The following is a 25,665-nucleotide window of genomic DNA, read 5'->3' as shown; positions in this document are numbered from 1 at the left end:
CCCCAAAAAAACCCAATTCTTGGATTCCTACTACTGAAAATTTGATAAAATTAACTTCAAAAAACCAAATTAATAAACCCAAAAACACAGAAGCCCTGTATATAATTAACATTAGTGTAGTTAAAAAGGCCACCTTTTATTAGCAAGAAGAGGAAGAAAAGCCAGAATCGAAGCATTACACAATTCGGGGGTTTTCCTGCCAATACCTTGTTTTTATCCACTATAAACTTTCAAAATGCCCATCTGAGATCCTACTATTCAAACCAGCCTGCACAGTGCTCAATACTACATCCAATCTTCCCTGAATATTTTAACTTTTATTCTATAGTAAGAGTCAAACTACTGTACTTCTATTCAATAAAAGTTTAGAACTTTCATGGAAACATATATTGAATCATCTCTCACTAAAGATGCAGGAACAACTTTCCACAAAATGATAGAGAATAATTTGTAAAGTCTAAAGATCAATGTGGCACAAAAACACCAAATAAAAGACAGATGTTCAAAAAAAGAGAAATTCCAAATTGAAGAAACAGAGTCTGTAGTATTGCTTTTACATTTTTCATACCCTGAGGTCTCCTCTAATAAATCTGAATCTGAATTTTGGGGCTGATTTTTTTGTCACAGATAAGTACTGGTATCTCTCAAATTACATACAATATAGCTGCGTGTAAGAATGCACTTTGAATATTTTCAGTCAAAAAAGTCTGATACAACAATTTAGGTACTCTCTATATGCCTTGAATAGTAAGATTGTCAATAAAAAACAGAAGCTTTTCACCCGCTTAAACTCTTGCTTCTCATTAATCCTGGTAGCGCTCAGTCTGCAAGGGGGCCATGTCCCTTTGAGGTTTGCCATGATGATGATAATGAAATTCTGCTCTATTAATTAATTTTCTATGTTGAATACACAGAAGTGAGATGTACACAGAACATTGTACTACCTTGCTTTATTCTGTCAAAGAGCACCTCTTCAAAAGTCTGACTACATTCCTTCCAGTGAACCATGCTCTCTTACATACTGTTCTGAAATTGTTGCGATCAATTTAACCATAAAAAAATATAAAATCATTTTACAAAAAAAAAAAAAAATATATATATATACACACACACACACACACACACACACACACACACAAGGCAGCACTCGGAAGTGACAATCAAAATGTTTCACATATCCATCTACTGTAGCCTGTGTGTAGCAGTATAACATTTAAAAAAACACTGAGGCCTCTTCTTGAATATATAGTTTAGTTTCAAAAGACTCTGTTCTCCACTGAGTACATCCAAAGCTGCCCAAAATTTAAGCAGTAATATTTCCAAAACTATCTTACAAAATTCAGTTATCTCCATGTAACTTATATAACTTTGCATCATCTTATCTATGTTACATCTTGTATCCCAAGTTCCACGAGATAATATCCCACATTTGTTTATACCTCAGAACAAATCAGGCTTTCCTCCTTTTTTTAAAAATTCAAGGATAATGTATACCAAAGATAAAAGTCTAAAACAGTCATTTCTCAGTTTGCCTAGTAATAACTGCATGATTGCACGTAAGCTATCAAAGTAAAGCATCCATCCTTTTAGTACTTCATGTTCCACCACTTTCCTAACGTTTTTATTAATGTCAAAAACAATGTTGAGAATGCATTATGATGCACTTAGTCACTGACCCTTGTTAATTCAAAGGCAAAAATCATGAATTTGATTAATTTTGCCTCCCCCCAATTTATAAAAGTATGGTACTTGGGCCTGTTCACACATGTACAACTATAAAATCATAAACATAATTAAAAATAAAACTAAACAGTAACAACCTTGGTTTCAAAGGAAACAATACATTTATGCAAGGCTCTTACTACCCACATACCACTTAAATAAAGATGTTACTCACAATTAACTTTCAGACAAGTCACAATGCAAATAAAGTTTACAAAGAAAAATATTTACAACATTAGGCTACTGTTAAAAACTAAGACAAAACATTTTCACTTCATGACAACCCAATGAAAGCAATGAAATGTCCCTGAGTTTTACATAAAATTGAGTCATGAAGGCTAGACCAAGCAAATTTAGTGGATTAATTCATCTCACAATTTGCCCTGTGAATTGGATCAAGTTTCAACACGACCAAGCCGTAAAATTCAACAGCTATTGAGGCTTACCTTATGTGCTGGCACTAGATTAACTAAAACTGTATCCAAAAGCTCCTGAGACACAGTATCTCCTTCACAAATGATAGAGCTCATCAAATCCACCATGTGCATGTGTACTTTTTGATTATGACCATTGCTGAAATTAAAGGTAGAATTTCTTAGCATATATAAATATATGTACTATATTACAACAAAGTACTACCTCTAATCAATCACAAGACAGCCAGAAACAGTACTTTTTCTTAAAAAGGAAAGCATAAATTCATCCTGAGAAATCAAACTAATTACGAGGCTCTATATGCAAATTTTCATTATAATGTTTCTTGTATTCTCTATTCTCTCTCCATGTACTACGCTATACAAGGAAAAAATTGCACATTTGCACAGAGATAAAAATTCTCTCCACCCTCACAATATGAACTTTCTTTATAACAAAAGTTCTCCCAGTGTTACAACATGAAAGTCTCATAATTGTGATGTCATTAGTTCAATGTTCAGCTTGAAATTCTAAATAAATATTATAAAAAATATGGAACAAATCAACAAAAATTTTAAGCAATGCACATGTACCGGTGACAAAAATAAGCAAGGGAAAGTTCAGGTAAAATGTGTTTGATTCACTTACACTAGTGTTCACACTATTGATGTAAACTAACAGATCGTATCTAACCACAAAACTCAAATTTGGGAAAATGAAACGCATAAATAATACTGTCAACTCAGTGCAGACAGTAAATTCTTATTAACAGTAAAAAAGTCTACATAAGTGACCACTGACCAGAAAAGCAAGGTACTAAAATACAGAACAACAGAAAAACATAGAATGACCAAGTCTGAGTCATTACTGGAGATGTAATATGAGAATATGTACTTCCAAAGTAGGGACTAAATGCATTTGATCTATTGTCTACACCATTTTTAAAAAATTTTATTTGAGATAATAGTTTCAACAGGTAAAATGAATACAAACAAATAGGCAGTGAACGCAAAAACAGTGCCTTTTTTTAAAGGAGCATTTCCTAAAGAAGTGGTTTCTAAATTTTGGGCTAGGAAGTTTGTTTCAGTTTCATTTGTTTTAAGGATATTATACAAGACAAAACCCAAAAGAGTAGAGCCAGAGTGAGCTCTCATTTTCTACGCTCACAGACACTATCTTGGAAATATTTCCCACACTTCTGACCTAAGATAATATCTAATTAAAACATGCCACTAAATTTTTAAAGCTTTTGTATATTCAATAGTTATTCTCCAAACACTAATACATTCTGATATCACCAAGATTTTTGGAAAGAGGAGGTGGGTAACTGAATCCTCCCACAAAGTATTATCTGAAAAACGAGGCAGAACATATACTTTTTTAATCCTAGGCAGCAGCATAAGTATAATAAACTGAATTCTTAAAACAGAAATGTTAAGCTTTGATTGCTATAATATCCAGACTAACAGCTTTAATGAGCAAGCAGAATATATACAGATTCAATGTTTAAATTAGAATAGTTTTCCTGAAATGTATAATTAAAACTACATCAATCAGAGTATACTTACTTTATTACGGAAAACAGCGTTCTGTACAACTGTGTGAAAATTTCATTGCTGTCTTCTAGCTCAAAGCATATATTATAAGATTTGACCCAAGCAATATTCTATGTTGGGGGGGAAAGAAAAGGGTACAGTAGTTATTACAAGAACTTGAAAAAGTAGTAATAATAAATAGTAATAATTTTAGCTTACCTCAAGTAAATAAAAATATCTATTGAACTGTGGGCTTTTTGTATCTTCTAATCCTTTCAGTTGCCTTGTTATAAACATAAATATATCCTAGAAAAAACAAACATAATAGTAATTTGTTTCATCATATAACTTATGACTGTATTTAACTAAATTGTCTAAATATTCATTTTGAACTGTTGATCACATTCCTCACTACAGAACTCCCACAAAAGCCAGAGAAACCAATCCTCACTGACCCAGGCAACTAGGATGACAAATAAACCTATGAAGAATTATGTGAGCGATAGTAATCCTTAGAAAGTTTCACCTTGGTAACAAGGTGAGGAAGGAGTTAATGTTGGTTAAGTTTCACATGAAAACATTCAGCTCGATTGACAGAAGAAAGCCTAGAGAAAGTTCCATTCTGCACTTGGCGGACATGACCCATGGGGTCAATGGAAATGTTACGCATCCTCTTGCGAGCTGGATTTTCATTTCACAGTGCAACAGTTTTATCTGTTTGATTTTGGGGACAGGGGTAGCCTGTTTTTTTTTTAAATAGAATTTTAACCTGTACACGGTGTTTGTCCATCTCTGTTACCATTCAAGACTAGCATATTGAGCAATGTTCCCACTAATGTTTTACATTCATGTGCAGAATGAATTTTATGTGTACCAATATGGAGGCGACGTGTGGCGGGGGTTCCGAGTGTGGGAGGAGGTTCAGGGCTGGGGCGGAGGGTTGAGGTGTGGAGGGTCAGGGCTCTGGGATAGGGCCAGGGCTGAGGGATTCAGAGTGTTTGTATGGGGGTTGGGGTGCAGGGCTGAGGGCTCCAGCTGGGGGGTGAGGGTTCTGGGGTGGGGTCAGGGCTGAGGAGTTTGGGGTGCGGACTGCCCCCAGCCCTCTCCCCACCGGCAGCAGCTCCTGAGACCTGGGGATAGGTGCCTCTCCCCGCGGCAGCCCTGCACACCCCAACTTGCTCCCCTCCCCGCCTACCCCTCTCATTTCCCCAGACCCCTGTGGCTGCGCGCCTGCACAGCCCTTTATAGCCTGCTACATGGCCACGCAGGTTAGAGGGAACTTAGATATTGAGCCCTCTGTTGACAGACAAAAAGCAACCAAGAAAGGGTTATGAATGCCTCTCTCAAGCTTCAGTTTGTCAAATGAAATTTCCATAGCAACATCTCTTATGAAACAGAAAACTCAAATAGGTAACATTAAGCAACAGAATCAGAAAAAATTATGTACAGACTCTCTGGATTGGTAAGTGACAAACATCATTATCTTTTAAAACTATTTGTATGCACTCAAATCACCAATACATACAGGATAATTATCCCAACCAACTCAAAATTCAAAAGCATGCGCACCCACCACACGAAGGCAACATCCACAGACTTAACAATTTCCAGACTTCAATGCCTAAAAAGAATCCAGGGATAGCCAGTTTGCTACCTTGCAATTCTCTTCTAGGATTCTTTTCATTGAACAAGCCAAGGCTCTGGTAGAATAAGAGCATAAGAACGGCCATACTGGGTCAGACCAAAGGCCCATCTAGCCCAGTATCCTGTCTTCTGGCAGTGGCCAATGCCAGGTGCTTCGGAGGGAATAAACAGAACAAGTTACGAACAAGTGATCCATGCCCTGTCATCTACTCCCAGCTTCTGGCAAATAGAAGTTAGAGATACCATCCTTGCTAATAGCCATTGAGGGACCTGTCCACCATGAATTTATCTAGCTTTTTTTAGAACCCTGTTATAGTCTTGGCCTTCACAACATTCTCTGGCAAAGGGTTCCACAAGTTGACTGTGCACTGTGTGAAGAAATACTTCCTTCTGTTTTAAACGTGCTGCCTATTAATTTCATTTGGTGACCCCTAGTTCTGGAAAAGAGTAAATAAATCCTTATTTACTTTCTCTACACCAAGCATGATTTTATAGACCTGTCATTCACCACCCCCACCACCCCCAGTCATCTCTCCTCATATGGAAGCTATTCCATACCCCTAATGAATTTTGTAGCCCTTTTCTGAAACTTTTCCAATTCCAATATATCTTTTTTGAGATGCGGCAATCACATCTGCACGCAGTATTCAAGAGGTGGGAGTACCATGGAAATATGTAGAGACAATTTTATATTTTATGTCTTATTATCTATCCCTTTCTTAATGATTCCCAACATTTTTAGCCTTTTTGATTGCCGCTGCACATTGAATGGATGTTTTCAGAGAACTATCCACAATGACTCCAAGGTATCTTTCTTGAGTCGGAAAAGCTAATTTAGACCCCATCATTTTATACGTGCATTACTTTGCATTTATCAACCATGAATTTCATCTGCCATTTTGTTGCCCAGTCCCACAGTTTTGTGAGATCTTCTTGTAGCTCTTCGCAGTCTGCTTTGGACTTCACTATCTTGAGTAGTTTTGTATCATCTGCAAATCTGGCACCTCATTGTTTACCCCTTTTTCCAGATCATTTATGAATATGCTCAAGTGACGGGGTTCACTCACCACTGTGGCGCCTCCTGCTGGGTGTCCTGGGGATTAGCTCGGTGTGTTAGTGCGCCCTCTTAGGGTGGTGCCTCGCACCATCACTCCTGCTCTAGGACCCACGTCTCTCCAAGGACTGCATCATCCTCTTCAGCGACACAGCCCTCCAGCCGTGCCACACACTGTGCCCCCCCCTTCCTGGGGACCTGCAGTCCACTGTTCAGCCACTTACTTTAGTAGCTACTGCAGCGAATTGTCTGGCCACTTCCTTGTGGCCCCAGTATCCTCTTTGCCCTTGTTTCAGGGCCTCAGCCTGCAAACCCCAACCGCCAGGAGCGGTCTCTCATTCTCCCGGTCCCTGCTAGCAGCACGTCTCTGTCCAGGGTGCTGGCAGTTCTAGCAACCCTCCAGAGACACAGTCCTTCCTCCCTGGGTTCCCAGCAGAGAACTGCCCTCCTCTGCCCTGCAACTCCCTTTTTATATGTGCCTGCTTGGCTGCTCCCTTCAGCACTTTTCTGATTGGCTGCCTTCTGCGCAGCCTCCCTAGGGCTCTATTAACCCCTTAGAGCCCAGTGTGCAGGTGCCCCGTCACAGGATCATTATTTTGTGTTGGGGCAACAATACATTTATCTGTTCAAAAATACCAACATAGAACCAAAGTCACCTACTGAAAATCTAGAAACCCTACAGTCCTCCTTGGACCCATAGAAAAAAAGATTTCCCATTTTTTTAAAAAGGACAAAAAAACTTTCTAAACCACAACTTTTTCTTCAAGAAAGTGGTGGAAAGGGAAGAGTGTCAGGATGGGGCAGCCAACTTATTTCTTCTCAGAGACTAAGGACACAAAAATCCAACCCTAACAGACAGGCTGACATATTTAAAATGGTTCAGGGTAAAGCCATGACTGGAGCCAATTCAGACTAAATAAAACTAGTCTCTTGGTAGAGGATGCAGAAGGAATACTCTTCATCATTCTCAAGGCAAATACAAAAAGGACATGGCCGTCATGCAGATCAAGTGGCATCCAAACTGACCTTTATCTAGGTCTTAAAACGGTCTTGCTGCATACTCCCTCTGTCCATCACCGACTGAGTCACTCATTGCACCATCAGAGCTTTTGATGACATAATAACCAACCACAAAGCAGCATTCCTTGGTAAACGTGTTTTGTAATTTGTTGGTCTTCATTCCTAGTATATCCATATAGAGAAAGCTGCCAAAAATCAAACCAGTAAAAATGGAAACTGTTGCTGTGTTTGACTATGAATATTCTCATTGCTGATCTCATCCTACTACATAATATGGAGCAGCTGACGAAGACGAGAATCAGAAACAAGCCAATTCATCACTCTTCAACCTTCCCAGTGCTTCTTCCACATCTCACTGCTATACAATAGTGGTTCTATAGATCAGCAACTTTGTGGTAAGCTTTGATATTACAGTGTCTTCACAGAGGCCACTAAAGGGTTTGGAACACAGAAATAGCTGCTGCAACGAGAACATCCATATCTTTTGAGCAGTATTGTCTATAATACTTCTCTAGTATTTGACAGTTCCCATCTGCTCAATATACTATCCAAACAAGTTAAGACTGACCTGGTTGTAATCTCGAATTACAGGCTACTTGATAGTAACAGCCAGGAACTTTGTTTCATCCAGACTGATAACCAGACCAGCGCACTCTGCTTCTTGCAGAATCAGATTGGCCCCCAGCTGCAACGATTCACCATAGTGAGTCAACAAGGCAACATCACTGGCACATTCAGTGTCTCGAAGCAAAATGGTGTGCGCAGCTCAACACCACTGACAGCTGCCTCCTCAAGCTTATCCATCAATTTCACCAGAGCACAAGCTTCATCAGTGGCCTTACTTGCACAGGTACTGATCCAAGACACCTACAGAGCCGCTACCTGGTCTTCAGTCCATACCTTTGCGTCCCATTACGCCATCACCCAGCAAGCCCAGGACAATGCCAGCTTCGGCAGAGCAGTGTTGCAAACAGCACGTAAATGAACTCAGAACTCACCTCCAGGGATACTGCTTGAGAGTCACATGGAATCGACATGAACAAGCACTCAAAGAAGAAAAAATGGTTACCTACCTTTTTGTAATGGTTGTTCTTCGAGATGTGTTGCTCATGTCCATTCCATGACCCGCCCTCCTTCCTTGCAGTTGGAGTTCATAGGAAGAAGGAACTGAGAGGGTGCGGGGCTGGTAGTGCCCCATATACCAGTGCACAGAGTACTGGGCTCCAGAGGGCACCAGAGCCAGCCCTCCAGATACCACAAAGGGAAAAATCTCCTGCAGCTGTGCACATGGGCATGCACACACCTAACATGGAATGGATGTGAGCAGCATATCTCGGAAGAACAACAGTTATGAAAGGTAGGTAACCATTTCTTATAAAGAGGAGAGAGAAAAATAGTTCTCATCCACTGAGGACAGGACAAGAAGTAATGGGCCTAAATTGCAGCACGGGAGATTTAGGTTAGACATTAGGAAAAAACTTCCTAACTGAAAGTGTAGCTAAGCACTGGAACAAGTTACCTAGGGAGGTAGTGGAATCTCTGTTATTGGAGGTTTAACAGGTTAGACAAACACCTGTCAGAACTGATCTAGATAATATTTAGTCCTGCCTGAGTGTAGGGGACTGGACTAGATGACCTATCGAGATCCCTTGTAGTCCTACATTTCTATGATTTAAAAATTGCCAGTGATGGATAATCCTCTGCAACCCTTGCTAATTTGCTTCACTGTTAAAAATTTGAGCCCCATTTCTATTCTGAATTTGTCTAGCTTCAACTTCCAACCCTTGGATCATATTCTGCCTTTGGCTGTTAGACTGAAGAGCCCATTATCAAATATTTGTTCTGCAGATAGGTACTACTGTGATCACGTCACTGCTCTTGATAGTGTCACACCTGTAGACTTCCACTGGGCCTTTGATTCAGTGCATTGAGCAAGATTGTGAGCTCTCCCGTGAGGTGACTTGGCACTTCTGGGGAAATAGTGTTATTGATAAAAAAGCTCTATAATGGAACAGTAAGCTGCATTCCAGTTAATGGTAGATACATGGCATGGTTTCCTATTTCTATAAGAGTTTGGCGAGGCTGTGTCCTTTCTCCATTGTTGTTCAGTATAAGAACAGCCGTACTGGGTCAGACCAAAGGTCCATCTAGCCCAGTATCTTGTCTACCGACAGTGGCCAATGCCAGGTGCCCCAGAGGGAGTGAACCTAACAGGTAATGATCAAGTGATCTCTCTCCTGCCATCCATCTCCATCCTCTGACAAACAGAGTCTAGGGACACCATCCCTTACTCATTGCGCCTGCCGGGGGCAAAGACTGACAGCAGTTACATCTGCAGGGGTCTGAGGCGCAGCCACGCATACCGTACCACGTAGAGTACACACTGCCATGTGGTCTAGTAGCCTGAGGCATACTCTGGTGCTTGTGAGTGGGCGCGCTGTGTTATATGCAATAAAGTTCCAACATTACTCGGGACCGGAAATCTGGTAGGAAGGCTCTGGCCTGAGTGGAGTCAAGCACTGCCCCTATAAACTCTGTTCTCCGAAGTGATGTCAGAATTGATTTCTGTTCCTTTATAAGCAGGCCCAACTTTTGACAGGTGGCCCGTACCAAACTGATGCTGTGCTGAACCTGGGGATCACAAATGGCCCTTGATTAGCCAGTCATTGAGGTATGGATAGATCTGCACACCTGGACGTTGCAGGTAAGCTGCCACGACTGCCATGCACTTTGTGAAAACTTTCGGAGCCGACAATAGACCAAAGATCAATGCTGTGAATTGCTAATGGCGTTGACCCACCACAAACCAGAGGAATCTCCTGTGCCCACAGAAAATGGAGATATGGAAATAGGTGTCTTAAGTTGAGGGCAGCGTACCACTCTCCCAAATCCAAGGAGGGGATGATGGAGACCAGGGACACCATGCGGAACTTTAACTTTTTGAGATATTTGTTGAATCAATGCAGGTCCAAGATGGACCTGAGGCCCCCTTTGGCATTCAGGATTAGGAAATATCAGGAATAAAACCCCTTTCCCCCCTCAGCTCTCGAGGAAATTCCTCTACAGCCCCCACACGCAGGAGGGCTCCTCCTGGACAAGAAGTTGCTCATGAGAAGGGTCCCTGAAGAGGGATGAGGAAGGGGGGGTGGTAGCGAGGAGTGGAGGAGAACTGTAGGGTGTATCCAATCGCTACTGTGTTAAATGAGGTTCCGTACTGTAGAATGAGGTTTGCTTTTTTTGCAGTAGTATTGCATTGTTAACTCATAACGTTTGTGATCCACCACAACCCCTAGATCCTTTTCTTCTGTACTCCTTCCTAGGCCGTAATTTCCCATTTTCTATTTGTGCAACTGATCCTTCCTAAGTAGAACTTTGCATTTGTCCTTACTGAATTTCATCCTATTTACTTCAGACCATTTCTCCAGTTTGTCCAGATCATTTTTAATTCTAATCCTGTCCTCCAAAGCACTTGCAACCCCTCCCACTTTGGTATTTTCCACATACTTTATAGGAGTACTCACTATGCCATTATCTAAATCATTTATGAAAACACTGAACAGAACAAAACCCCAGAAAGATCTCAGCGTAATCCCACTTGATATACCCTTCCAGCTTGACTGTGAACGATGCATAACTAGTCTAGTCTAGTCTATATTTCCCTAGTTTGCTTATCAGACGATCATGTGAGACTGTACCAAAAACCTTACTAAAGTCAAGATGCGATGTATCTACTGCTTCTCTCCCATCTACCAGGCTTGTTACCCTGTCAAAGAAGGATATTAGGTTGGTTTGACATGAATTTGTCGACAAATTCATGTTGACTGTTACTTATCTTCTAAGTGCTTACAAAACAGATTGTTTGATTATTTGCTCCATAATCTTCCCAAGTACTCAAATTAAGCTGACTGATCTGTAATTCCATGGGTTGTCCAACGTAAGGACGGCCATACTGGGTCAGAACAATGGTCCATCTAGCCCTTCCAACAGTGCCCTGTCCCCTATTGTAGACAGTTATAGAACAACCTGTCCATACAGAAGCTTCTTCATTAAGCCAGTTGGATTTCTGTATCCTATCTAACCTAAATATTCTTAGTATCCGCATAACTGGATTCCCTCTCCCCCCCCCATTTTACTGAGTTCTTGGGCTCAAATACAGCATAACTCTTGTACACTTCTATTACACCCATCACACACACCTCTATTTAGAAAAAAGAGATGAATAGTCACAAGTCTTTTCAATATATCTTCCTATGGGATTCTCTCCAGCAGAGTACACATTCTTGTTGATCCTGACACCTTGAACTAGTCATACACATTGCTGAGTTCTAAATTAACTACTTAGAAAACCTCTGGGCACCACTGTGGACAGTTCATTGAGAACTTCAGTGCAGTGTGTAGTGGCAACCAAAAACAAAACTATGTTTTAATATAGTTTGTGTAATGTAGTCTCTAATCTTGTTTTTTGTTTTAAGGTTACGAAGAAAAGCATTCAAGAGTTAAGGTTGCACAGGCATTTCCTAACACACAATAGTAAATATGCATTATTATACTGTCTTTAATTATATGATCACATAATAGGTTTTCTACAGGCCTCTGATTCATTCAGTTCACAAGATGGACAGAACTCATTTAATGAGCTGCTACTCAATAGTTTTTTTCCCCTCCTTATTGTTCAGTGCGTGTACCCAGACCTTGTTTACTACACCCTCTTCAAATCCTGCTCTGAAGACAAAACTATTAATTTCCTCATGGGCTTTTCTATGAAACTCATCACTATAATATTTGAATGCTTCACAAACATTCACAACCTCCCTGTGAAGTGAAGCAGAAATATTACTCCCATTTCACAGACAGGGAGGTGAGGCACAAACAGAAGATCAAAAGTATCCATTAACTTTGAGTGGCCAGTTTGAGACGTAGAATCTGATTTTTTCAAAGTACTTACCATTGTATATGTTCAAGTCACATCTTCCATTGACTTCATCTGCAGCTGAGTCCTCAGCACTTAAGCAAATCAGACCCCAAAGTCTCAAGGGAAATGAGAAAACACACAATTGCTGACGACCTCCAACAAGTCTGGTAAATGACTTGCCCATCATCAACACAGGAGCAGAATTAAATTCTCTTGAGCAGCATCCAACTAGCCTTAACCATAAGACCTTAACCTTCCACAATCCCTAGCCTCATTTATTACAGCCCTTCCAACTTCTGCAACAAACGAGACGGTTCCTACAGACAATAGCCTCCTTAACTACACAACCCTGATTCACCCCCAGAGCAGGTCCATCCTGCATACTGAATGAGGCAGGAGTCCCATGGAAAAATAGTATATGATCATGTAATTAAGCACTATCATAATGCATATGAACTGGCAATCTTAACTCTACCATTTCCTAATTTTGACTGCTCAACTTTGCAACCTCAGTAATGTTCTTTTAACACACACACACAGAGATTTACCAGACTTTAAAAAAAAACTAACACATTCCATCATATGGTACAGTAACTCCTAACTACAACGTTAAGTGATGTCCCCTTCCCTCCCCTGCCTCCTGAACAACGCAAACCATCTGATTGCCCCAGGCAGGAGGCAGGGCGGGAGGGGGAGCCTGCGTGCCAAGTCCTCGCGCCTCCTGCCGCGGCAATCAGCTGGCTCGCAGCATTCAGAAGGGAGGGGGGAGGAGCGAGGACGCAGCGTGCGAAGTAAAGGGGGAGGAGGTGGGGGGGGGAGAGAAGAGATGGGTCAAGGGTGGGGGCTTGGGGAAAGGGGTGGAGTGGAAGGGCCGAGGGTTGAGCCCCCTGCCCCCGGCAAAGTCAGTGCCTGTGCTTGCAAGAAAAGCAAGAGGAGCAGCCGGACAATCCATCCTCTTCCACTCTCTGACTCCAACACCTCAACCAAGCTTCATACTCAGCAGTGATGATTGTAGTATTGTTTCTTTAAAATTGTTTAAAAAACTTATACCTGTATTAAATTGTTTGCTTAAAATGTATATAATGCCTTTTGTCTGGCAAAAAAAATTTCCCTGGAACCTAACCCCCCTTATTTACATTAATTCTTATGGGGAAATTGGATTCACTTAACATTGTTTTGCTTAAAGTCACATTTTTCAGGAACATAACTACAATGTTAAGTGAGGAATTACTGTACTCTCAGTTCTGGTACCCAACACCACACCATTCTGCAGCAGCCAAGTAGCCATTACAGGGTAAGTCTGACTTTGCTTCTGAAGCTCTGGGCTGGAGCATATTCAGAGATGGTGCACGTGCACATACAGGAGCTGTGAGAAGACTAATTATATTCTCTCCCTCTGAGGGGATGGGACATGTGCAGCCTCCACTAGAAGTTGTGAGGGGATGGAGCATAGTCAGTGAAGACAATCTTTGGAGATTTTAGCTGCTGAACTCAGTCTCTACTAAACAGGTACGAATTGAGATTTTTTCAAAGTCTTATCATTTAGCCAAATTAGGGCAGATTTTCACAGGAACAGCAAAGACAAAGGCCACCTGCCTGCCACATTTCAAGTCCCTGCTCCCAAGTATAGGGGCACTAGAGAGTCTCAAAGAAAATGTCACCAGTATTTTTTTAAATGACAAAACAATGTATTTTTCTCTAGCCTCATTCTCAGAAACAACTGAACCATTTTGGATGGAGTTTTCACACAATAACTTCAGCCTGAGTCAGACATCCAGCATGGAAAATTTCAGACCAAATGGTCAAAGTTCAGCAAAGTTATAAGGCTCTGAAAATAGGCTCTTATAATGGAAAGTATCAGACAACTTTAACAGGTGGACTACTGACTCCACCTATACCAAGGAATAGGATAGAAAATATTGATTTACATAATGGCATTATAATTCCAATTATATGCCCTAACTGTGCTCATATATTTTAAAGGCCAGAAAGAATAATAGGATTTTAATGCCAGAAGGCACAACTATTAACATTTAAGTCTGATTTTCTTATCTCAAAACACAGAATTTCACCAAGTGATTCTTGTATTGAACCCATAACTTCTGGTTGAGCTAGAACATCTGTCCGAAAGACGTTGAATTTTGATTTAATTTGGGGCCAGTCACGTTCTCAAAAAAAGATATAGCAGAAACAGAGTTTCTGAGATGGGTGACAAAAGTTAGATTGGAGACCTAGATTTTAATTTTCGTTGCCCAACGCGAGACAGCTTAAAATGGCCTAGTTTTTACAGTGCAGGGATCACTCCTCAGATAAATCTCCCCCTTCCTCAAGAGAAGTTGTGCACAACCTACTAATTGCAGGATATTCTATGTGGATCCTAAGGACAACACTGTATTAATTGCCATATCAGATTCTTTCATGGGAGACTCAAGGCAACAGGGCAACAAACCTTTGAGTGGGCCTTAGAGGCTGAAGCCCAACCTAAATTTCAGGCTAAAACAATGTATGCCTGATTAAAAAGCCAGAAAGATTTAGAAGGAAAATTATCGTCATTCTTTGTATCAAAAAGTCTTTAGTCCTGCAACCAGGACACCTGTGAACTCATTTCATGAATATAAACTGTCTCAGTGTGACACACTATACCCTATATTTACTATTTTTACAAGGCTACAATAAATTTTGTACAAAGTATGCCTTGTGAGATACCATATGAAAACTCAATCTACTGAACATTATTGTCCTGGTAAAATGTGTATATCAACATTGCATATAAAGTTATAAGATTCTACATGCTCCAAGTTTAAGAAAATCAGGCACAAACAAGTTTTTCAGAGACAGACACATGGGTGCCTCAGCCAGGTATCAGCATAATCAGATGAACTATTACAGACTATCACCTAGGTAAGTGACCATTCTTTGTCAAGAAGAAGGGTGTGAACGAGAACTTTACATATTGACAGTGGAACGGCTGGGAGTTTGTGTGTAAACAGATTGGTTGTTGCCTGAACCTCAGCTGGAGATAATCCTCAAAGAGGGGAGAAGAGCATAAGAAGGAGAAACAAACAGTGGCCTCCAAATCACCTAGGCTCCTCCCCCCCCCCTCTCTACTCATGGCAGCTATAATGCTTGAAAGACAAAGGAAGCAACATTGAATTGGGGGAGGGTTCCTGGCTGGGAGCCTTTTCAGTCACTACAGATTGCTGTAAGCATATTGTGAGATAAAATCTTTGCTTTGAATCCATTTAGCTTGCTAAGGTAGGTATTACTTTGCATATTATCATTTATTTGCTTCTTAACCAATTCTGCCTTTATGCCTCATTACTTGTAATCACTTAAACTATCTTTCTGTAGTTAAAAAACTTGTTTTATCTAAACTCATTTGTTTGGGTTGAAGTGTTGGGGAACCTCCACTTGAAATAACAGTTTGTGCATATCCTATAATAGGGAGTTTGTGCATATCTAGATAATACTTAGTCCTGCCATGAGTGCAGGGGACTGGACTAGATGACCTCTCAAGATCCCTTCCAGTCCTATGATTCTACGATTTTCCACTGATGAAATGACAGACTTTATATGAGCTCATATTGTCCAGTAGAGAGCTGGGTAGTACAAGATGCACATTTTTAGGAGAAGTTCTGGTACTGGGAAGTTGTTGGTGTTGCCCTGTATGTAAATCATGAGTGGCTGGCCAGAGCATTCATGTAATTCAGTTGGGAGTGATTTTGCATGCTAGAAGTAGTAGTTCTCACAGCAAAGCAAAGCAGTGTAAAAGGCACCCCAGGATTGGTGAATTGAGGGGACACAACTGTTCAACAGCTCAGATTGTACCCTGTGTAATGTCATACTCAGTCTGCTGCACTACTATTTTACAAGAAAGTGATACCACTATCTGCCCTTTCTTTTTTCATGTCTTTGATGCACTTACAAATTTATCTCTGAAAGGCACAATTCTGAAATCTGCAGACAAAGAAAGACTAGAGAAGTGAAAGCCAAGAGCAGGAGACAATGAACAAAAAGACACCACTATTTTTTAAATATTAATTTTCACTGCTGCCTATTTAAAAAAAACAAAAAAAAAAAAAAAAAAAAAAAAACACACCTGCATGGCCCCTTGATAGCTTGCTGCGCAGCTTAGAAGGAATTTAGCTGGTATTGATTTCCCCCCCATTACTAAAAGAGTAAAGCCATCTAAAAACTGCCATAATAGGAAAGTTTCTGTAACAAAAAGATGACTTTGTAGCTGCTTAAACTGTCATTTCCCAATCAACCATCTCCATCTAGTTGGGCTATGGGTATTTCACATAATGTAGAGTAAGATCACTCTTAAAACTTTGCAACTTTCAAATTCTCAGTAGAAATGATCACTCTCTCAGTTGGGTGGAGAGTAACATCATAATTTGAACTATTTTCAAACATATCTTTCTTCAATAAAATTCTCTCTGCCCTCCAAGGGCATTTCTACACTACACACTAAACTTGGTCTCTGACTCTGGTTTGAGCCCAAGCCTCCCCATCAGTCCAACTCAGTCAGCAAACACTCAGGACCCAGGCCCTAGAACCTAGATAGAGGAGTGGATCAGAGTCAGAGTCCCGCTGTGGCTCAGCTCCAAGCCCTGTCACTTTTCAGTGTGGACACATTTCAAGTAATGGACTAGAGTCAGAAGGTCTGCGTAGTGCAGTGTAGACATGTTAGTACAGCTGAGACCTAGGTCCAGCAACTGTAAACTCAGGTTTACAATGCAGCGGGGAACACAAGTGCAGGCTTGGAAACACCAAGTCAACAAGCATGGGTCCCACAGATCCCAAGAGAAATACCCGAAAATGCTAACTGAAAGCACTAGTGATCACTACCTTAAAAGTGCTGGCAGAGGGGATTTTGCTGCTGTCTCACAGAAGGATCCTGTGGAAGCTATAGACCTGCCAACACTACTACAAGGACAGCAGAGTAGATATTCTAGTTAATCTCATATTGAAAACAGATATAAAAGTTAATTCCAAAAGCCTTTAAATATTATATATGGAAACAGACTGCCTGAGATATAAAGTGGGTGAGGTATTATCTTTTATTGAACCAACTTCTGCTGGTGGAAGATACAAGCTTTCAAGATACACAGAGACTCAGCAGTTCGAAATCTTATAACTTCCACTAACAGAAGTGGGTTCAATGGAAAATATTACTTTACCTATCTTGCCTCTTTCATAGATTGGGACCACAGTTGCAACAGTTATGCTTCTCACCAGTTATATTTGTTACGTCTACAAGATAACTGAGTTAGAAGATTTAATTACAACACTGTTATCTCCCAACTTTTATAGCAGTTAAAATTTGCAGTGCAGACAGAACCTGTGTCCCCATAACCAGGTTAAACCTTTGGATTTCTCAAATAACTTATTGTATAAATCAAAATAAATAACTAGTAACCTGGTGGAACCAGGAGTAGATAAAATCATTTTGCTTGGGATGCAATGGGCAAAATATATTCGTTCTGCCCTTACTCCCCCACCACCTTTTTTTTCCCCTCCTTCATATATTTTCTGCATGCGTGCTTATTTCAACTTACTTTCAGTTTATCTGGTGAGGTGTATGGAGCTTCAGGAGCATAAATTCTGAAAATATCAGCAAGGCAACATGCTACCAGCAAGCGCACATCTTTATCAGGGTGTTTGAGAAAAAAATCTGAAGCAAGATGTAATGCAAGATTTAGATACAGCTCCTTTTCTTCTTCCGAGTCCTGGTCCATATCCATGAATGTTTTCACAACCATCTATAAAAAAAATTAGATCAACATATAAGTGAAACTCTGTGTAAACAGGTCTTCGTCCAAAATAAGACAAGAGCTCATGCAATTCTACCCTTTCTGCACCCTCCCAACACTCAGCTTTTGCACAGTTGCTGAAAGCCACAAAGTAACATTTAATATACCTTTAAAGCAGCAGTTCTCAAACTGTGGGTCTGGATCCCAAAGTGAGTCTGAATCCTATTTTAATGGGGTTGCCAGAGCTGGCGTTAGACTTGCTGGGGCCTGAGGCCGAAGCTAAAGCCCAAGCCCCACTGCTTGGGGCTGAAGCCCAAGCTCCACTGCCCAGGGCCCTGGGCTTCGGCCTTGCTCCCCACCCCCACCCGGGGCAGTGGGGCTTGAGCTTTGGCCTTCCCAGCCGGGGCAGTGGCACTTGGGAGGGCTCAGTCTTCAGTCCCCCCTCTGGTGGTTGGGTAGTAATTTGTTGTTGTCAGAAGGGGGGCGTGGTGCAATTAAGTTTGAGAACCACTGCTCTAAAAAGACAATTTACTGATTCGACTGAAATAAGAGGTGTTTACCTTTGCATTAGCCATGCACAAGTAAACCCAGAAAGCAAAAGCAGTCAACTTTTATTAGGAAGCTTAAATTTCTGCTTAAAACATTTAGAGTGACACAGACAAAGCTGACAAACCCCAATCTGAATCCCCCCCCCCTTTATTTTCCTTTTGATATTTTAAGTTTCTGTCCTCTAAAACAAAGGCTGAAACAAGCTTCTCACCAGGACAACCCACCAACCAAAGCAGAGTGCACTGGGTTTCAATGCAATCATACATTAACCCAGGACTTTGTGCAAATTAATACTATTTTTATTACAGTAGCACTAAGCGATCCCAATCAAAATCAGGGCCCAACTGGGCCAAGTCCTGTATAAACAGAGTAAAAATGGTCCCTACCCTGAAGAGTTCACAGTCTAAATGGACAAGACAGACAAAGAAAAACTAAAAGCCCAGTAAAATATGTTGATGAAGACATTCAGCCACTAGTGCAATTTAAATAAAATGCTTGTTTGAAGGGGATAAAAAGATGTATTATGTTTGGCCTTTTGATTATTTAGAATGAAATTCCAATACCCACTTTCCATATGATGCAATTTATTTTATGGGCTATTTTTAAATTGAAGAATCTAAGTCATTATATATGAATTTCTTATTTGAATCCCAGAGATGTAACTATTTTAATTAGTGCAACTGCCATTGGATGCAGCAAAATGGCAAATAAAGCTCGATCCTTCACCCATTGAAGTTAGTGGCAAAATTCCCATTGATTTTAGGGCTATAAAATTAAGGCTTTAAGAGAGAGAAGATTACTTGTTAAGTGGCTCACTTTGCACTTCCTGATAAAATACTTCAAAACAACTATGGTATTTTATCATCGTAATATTTTTAGACATGGCGAAATCAGAAGTCTCTTCTGGCTGACCAGATACCAAACCAACCTGATTTATGGCAATTTTCCTGCATGTTTGAAGGACCTACAGAGATGCTCAACTTCAAGCCACATTAGAAACAGAAGCTTAGAAACACACAGCAGCCGAGCACTCCTGCTCCTCCGCACTTAACCATGCAGCAGCCAAGCAGTGAGGTGCAGCGCCTCTAGGTTCCGATGCAGAAGACTGCCGTAGTTTTGGGACAGCAGATCCGGCCTGAGTGGTAGCTGCACTGGAGCAGCCACTTGAGAGGTTCAGAAGCGTACAGAACCAGTGCTGGCGCAGCCAAGCCATTGCTACGAGGATCACCTTCACCCTGTCCTGCTTGATCTTCATGAGGACCCTGTGAATCAACGGCACTGGGAGGGAAGGCGTACAGCAGAGCCCCAGACCACAGGAGCATAAAAGCGTCCAACAGGGAGCCCCTGTCGATCCCCCAAATCAAGCAGAAAACTGGGCATTTCCTGTTCTGACTGGACGCGAACAGGTCCACCTGGGGAGTCTCCCACCTCTGGAGGAAGAAGGTGACCACTTCCGGATGGAGAGACCATTCGTGGTGAGACAAGATGGTCCTGCTGATGTGATCTGCCAAAGCGTTCCTGGCCCAGGGGAGGTGCCTGGCTAAGAGATGGATGTCGTGTTGGAAAAAGAAGACCCAGAGTCTGAGGGCTTCGTAACAAAGGGCAGACAATCTGGCTCTGCCCTGCTTATTGATATAGAACATATCCGCTGTAGTGTCCGTCAGTACCTGGACAACCCTCCTTTTTATGTGAGGTAGGAAGGCTTGGCAAGTCAGCCAAACCATTCTGAGCTCCCCGACGACGTGTAGGGAGCGATCGTGATTCGACCAATGACCTTGCGTGCTGAGATCACCAAGGTGGGCTCCCCACCCTAGGTCCGAGGCATCGGAGATGAGGGTCACTGACGGGGATGGAGCCGTGAAGGGAACTCCCTCCAACACCAATGCAGGACTCTGCCACCAGGTGAGTGACGACAGTACATGGTTCGGGACCCTGACCACCCGGTCCAATCTGCATCTGTTGGGGACATAGACCAGCCAGACCTGCAGGGGCCCGATGCAGAGCCACACATGCTGGACCACATAAGTACAGGCCACCATGTGGCCCAATAATTGCAGACATGTGTGAGCAGTAAGAGGGTGGGCTCGCATGCACAAGATGAAGTCTGCCATGACTTGGAACCAAGCCTCGGGGAAGAAGGCTCTGGCTTGAGCAGAGTCGATGACTGCTCCAATGAACTCTATGCATTGTACCAGAATTAAGGTCAACTCTCTCATTTATTAACAGCCTCAGGTCGTGACAGGTGGAACAAACCGGATCGAGATGCTGCCGCAGCTGGTCCCGAGACTGGCCCTTTATTAGCCAGTGTGACAAAGTGGGGGATTTGCTTGTGTTTTCCTTGGTTTTCCAATGGTTTGCATGCAGAGGGAGTGGGACTCAGTGTCCCTGGGTGTTACTGGTTTAACGAGGTGAAGGGAGAGGGAGTTTGTTGTTACAGAGGACCGGAGAGGGAACTTGGGACCCCAGCCAATGGCCTGGAGGATGGACACCCCAGCGACTGGTGACCTGACAACCCAAGGACCCAGCTCAGGAGTCACAGACGGTTCTGGCCAGAGGGAGTACAATGGGCTGTAAAGAGAGGATCCCATGACCTAACCAGCCGGTTCCAGCCAGAGGACAGAAGCAAGGAGAGGAGGCCCGGCAACCCAGTTTATGATCCTGTTTCCCTGGAGAGAAGACAATGGACAGAGGCAGGGCTTGAGGCCGGTGATATCAGATGCCCAGCTGGGAAGCAGGGGGACTCTGGGCTGGAGAGAGAGAGCAGGCAGAGCCCACCTGGATGCTGGGTAGACTTGGATGTGCTGTGCTGAGGGAGGCCAGGCCTGAGGCCCTGAGAGTTTCCTGTGCGGTGTTCAACGCTCAATAAACCCTCCTGTTTTATGCTGGCTGAGAGTCACTCCAGTCTAGAGAACAGGGTTGAATCATCCCCTTCAGGGGGTGGAGGCCCCAGGGGTCCAGAGCGAGTGGACTCCCTGGAGGGGGCCCACGACGAGAAACAGACGTGCTAAGGCTCAGAGAGGTGTGGCTCCAGAAGGTGGAGGGGCTTAACCCCGAGAGTGGACCCCCAAGAAGGGCTGTCTCACTGAAAGGGGCACCCCCTGATGGATCGCACGGGGCCAAGAGTGGGCACGATCTGTGAGTCCGTGACAGACAGTCGTCAAGGTCTGGGTAAATCTGAACACCCTGGCACCTCAGGTAAGCAGCCCCTTGTGCTATGCACTTTGTGAACATTCTTGGGGATGACGTGAGACCGAATGGCATTGACGTGAACTGGAAATGGCGCTGGCCCAGCATAAAACAAAGGAAGCGCCTGTGCTCTGCAAAAATGGAAATGTCTCTTTCAAGTGGAAGGCAGCGTACAGTCTCTCGGATCCAGGGAGGGAATGATGGGAGGTAAGGGAGACCATGTGAAACTTCAACTACTTGAGAGATTTATTGAAGCGACGCACGTCCAAAATGGGTCCGAGGCCCCCTTTTGCTTTTGAGATTAGGAAGTAGCGGGAGTAGAACCCCTTTCCTTTCACATCCCAAGGGACCTCCTCCATCGCCCCCAGGTGCAGAAGGTTTTCTGCCTCTTAGACGAGGAATTGCTCGTGAGAAGGGTCTCTGAAAAGGGATGGGGAAGAAGGGTGGGACGGAGGGTCGGCCACAAATAGCCGGGTGTAACCTGAGGATATTACTTCGAGCACCCAATGGTCCAAAGTTAGTCAAGACCAGGCCAATAGGAAGAGGCGGAGGCGGTCCAGGAAAGAGGGGAAGGGTGGATCCTGGGAAGTGACTGGGGTGTCATCCTCAAGGGCACCCTCAAAACGTCTGCTTCTGGTCTCCTTGGTTCCTGGAAAGGCCAGGCTGAGCAGACGAACAGGAAGATGACAGGTGTCACCGCTTAGGATAGAAACAAGGGGTCTTTCTCCTGTAGGTGCTCAGCCGAAGAGTCCCCCAGGACCCAGACTGTGGAGGCAGAGGGCGGAACGGCTTCCTGGCCTATTGAGGAGTATGGAGGCCCAAGGAGCAGAGAGTGGCACGGGAGTCTTTAAGGCTGTGGACTCAAGTCCATGAGTTCAGAGAAGAGCCCCACCCCCTCAAATGGGAGGTCCTGAATAGTGGACTTCATTTCCTGGGACAACCCAGAGGACTGCAACCAGGAGCTGCGTCTCATGGCCACCGCAGAGGCAACCACAGTAGCCGCTGAGTCAGTAGTGTCCCAGGCCATCTGGAGGGCCCCCCTTGCCACAACTGTGCCTTCGTTGATTAGAGCAGCGAACTCCTGGGCTGCTCCTGAATTTGTTAAGGGAGTCCGGCAGGTTAAAATTGTACCTGCCTAACAGGGCCTGGTGGTTAGACACCCGAAATTGCAGGCTGGCCGTCGAATAAGTCATCCTGCCAAATAAGTCCAGTCTCTTGGCATCTTTGTTTTTCAGCGTGTCATTGACTTGGCCCTGCCTGTCCCTTTCATTAACAGCAGACACTGTAGTAAGAGGAGGCCCTGAGATATAAACTTTGGTATCAGAGGCCCGGTATGAGGCCTAAGGCCTGAACTAAAGTAATGGTCAAGACTTTGCTAACATAAAGCAAAGTTAAGCTGTGAGCCAGAGGCAGGCCCTGCTCACAAAAGCTGGCAGGAAAAGGGCTGATGTTGCATAGATATATATTCACCTAGTAAAGTTAAAGTATAAACATGGTACCGAGACATACCATACGGGAACATTCCACAGATAACATGGAACGGGCCGACCCATCCCAATGACAGGGGCAAAAGGGTAAAACGATGGATAAAGTTGTTTTGATCGAACCAACATGTACAAGGTGAGAGGCGGCACCTTTCTACGTAGAGGGGTTGCACCTTGCTGCGTAGAGGGGTTGCACCTCGCTGCGTCAGGAGTGATGTATAACTTGTTTGTACCTGTGTATAAGAATGTATCTTTGTCCGGCCGAGGGGGCAGTGGAAAGTCCCGCCACTGACTGAGCTGAGTCCATTGCCGAGCGGCACTTTCTCGTAGTATGCCTGGTAGACTAAGTAATCTACGGGGAACTGCAATTGTATCAGGGTCGCAATAAACCTGGCCGAGGTGCCTTCGTACGTTACTAGAGTCTGTGGTCATTGGGGGTTCTTGTTGGGTCTGCTGTGTCAGCTATTTGCAGAGCTGGGACCGCACACAGAGGGAACACACGCACGCAGCCGAGTGATATCAACATAGGAGCAAGCAGAGCACCACACCGATAGCATCTGACAACAGACACGACCAGTGATGCCGCTGGAGAGTGTGCATACAGCTATTCAAACCCTTTTACAGGGACATAATACTTCTTTTCTGACATCTTAGACGTAGGTGGAATGGAAGAGAGGGTCTATCACAGAGATTTGGCAATCTTAAGGAACCCTGAGTGGACGGATAGTGCAACCCGGGCTGGGGTGGAGGAGGATATAACATTAAAGAGGTCATCAATCTCCTCTGCGGCCTCAATTTTTAAGTTTAGGTTGGTAGCCACCCTTTTAAGGAGAGCCTGGTGTTCCTTGAAGTCGTCAGGGGGACTGCCCGTGTGGGAGGGACCCGCCATTGCTTTGTCTGGAGCTGATGACGATGATTGCCCCGCCGGGGGAGGGCCAGGTTCCCCTTCCTTCTCCAGGGACGGCTCCTTGGGTGCTGGAGTCCAAGGCGCTGCCCCCGGGTCTGATTCGGTACCATGTTCCGACTCTGGTGCCAGCAATGCCAAGAGCAGTTCGTCTGAGGCAGCCAGGGAGGACTGGTGGGAATATGGGACTGGCATTACAGGCACACCCCACAAGTTCCAGTATGGTCATTGAGCAGGCCACTGTCCCTGCTGCCATGCCAGAGTTGCAGATACCGCATGGGTTTCGCAGGTCCCAATCCAACTCCAACCGTTGCCCTTCCAGCATCCAGGGCAGAGCCATCAAGGCCTGAGTTTGCTGACTGACCCTGGTCGGCAACCAGCGAGGATCAGTGCCTGCCCAACGAGCGGTACCAGGGAGATGGAGACCGGTGCCACGGCAGGGAGCGATCCTGCCCAATCTTTGGCAGGAAGCTCGCCAGTACTGGTGGCATGGGGACCGGTGCCTCGACTCCAGTGTCCCATGTCTCATAGGGGAAGAGCGCAATGTCAGGGACTTGGGTCTTCTGACCGGAGATGCAGTGTCGGGGTCCTAGGCCAGAGATGGGGATCTGCGCCTGCGGTCCAGTGACCGAGGATGCTCCATTGCCCTATGGGGCAGTCCCATGATCAGCTTGCCCTTAGGTGTTGGGGCCTTAGCCAAGTCTGGACCCTGGTGCAGTATCTGCAGTGCGGTCGGCCTGCTTTTTCTTTGGTCGACGGGCAACTTCTGGCAATGAGGGCCTTAAGAGAAGCCGGGCTCCCCTGCCCCTCTCAGGAGTCAGAGAGAGGAGGCTGCAGTTCCTCTGCAGGGCATGACGACAGGTAGAGACACCGCCAGATGAGGGCAGCGCCTGGCAAGAGCTAATTCCCAGAGCCACCAGGAGGCAGCGCAACATGCCGTGAGTGGACCCCATGACACTGCCCTTAAAGCTGCAAGATAGGTATATCTCCATATATTATTAGCCATCTCATAGAACTGGAAGGGACCCTGAAAGGTCATTGCGTCCAGCCGCCTACCTTCACTAGCAGGACCAAGTTCTGATTTTGCTCCAGATCCCTAAGTGGCCCCCTCAAGGGCTCAACTCTCAACCCTGGGTTTAGCAGGCCAATGCTCAAACCACTGAGCTATCCCTCCCCCATGGCTGAAGACACACTGTTTGGATCTGAAGGTGAGAACCCTAATTTTTTCCTAATGTTATACTGCACTAAGATTCTTGGATACAGGAGACTCCAAACAATTTTGACTGTATCAAGTCATCTTGAATACTGAAGGATACATTAAATGTATACAGTACACCCATGCTAGAATGCCTTTCACAATAATGAACCTTGGGCTGTAACAAACCCTGGGGGCTGGCGGAGCTATCACACACACAGGGCCGGCTCCAGGGTTTTTGCCGTCCCAAGCGGCGCAAAAAAAAAAAAAAAAAAAAAAAAAAAAAAAAA

General features: G+C 43.8%; 1 protein-coding gene across 2 annotated transcripts in view; it reads right to left on the bottom strand.

The window, feature by feature from the left end:
* The window catches only part of LOC113406820 (sister chromatid cohesion protein PDS5 homolog B), a 216,416-nt gene that overhangs the window by 188,116 nt on the left and 2,635 nt on the right, over positions 1–25,665 (bottom strand). For both annotated transcript variants that reach the window (XM_026653572.1, XM_026653573.1), the window contains exons 2-5: positions 17,863–18,066; positions 3,891–3,977; positions 3,705–3,802; positions 2,169–2,295 (exon numbers count right to left, since the gene is read on the bottom strand). In XM_026653572.1, coding sequence (XP_026509357.1) covers positions 2,169–2,295; positions 3,705–3,802; positions 3,891–3,977; positions 17,863–18,066 — 516 coding nt within the window. The remainder of the gene's footprint in view (positions 1–2,168; positions 2,296–3,704; positions 3,803–3,890; positions 3,978–17,862; positions 18,067–25,665) is intronic.

Source organism: Terrapene carolina, unplaced genomic scaffold, assembly GCF_002925995.2.
Source record: "Terrapene carolina triunguis isolate 2854851 unplaced genomic scaffold, T_m_triunguis-2.0 Scaffold141, whole genome shotgun sequence".
NCBI classification, from domain to species: domain Eukaryota; kingdom Metazoa; phylum Chordata; order Testudines; family Emydidae; genus Terrapene; species Terrapene triunguis.
The sequence above is the reverse complement of the archived record's forward strand: the minus strand, read 5'-3'. Positions and strand labels throughout refer to the sequence as shown.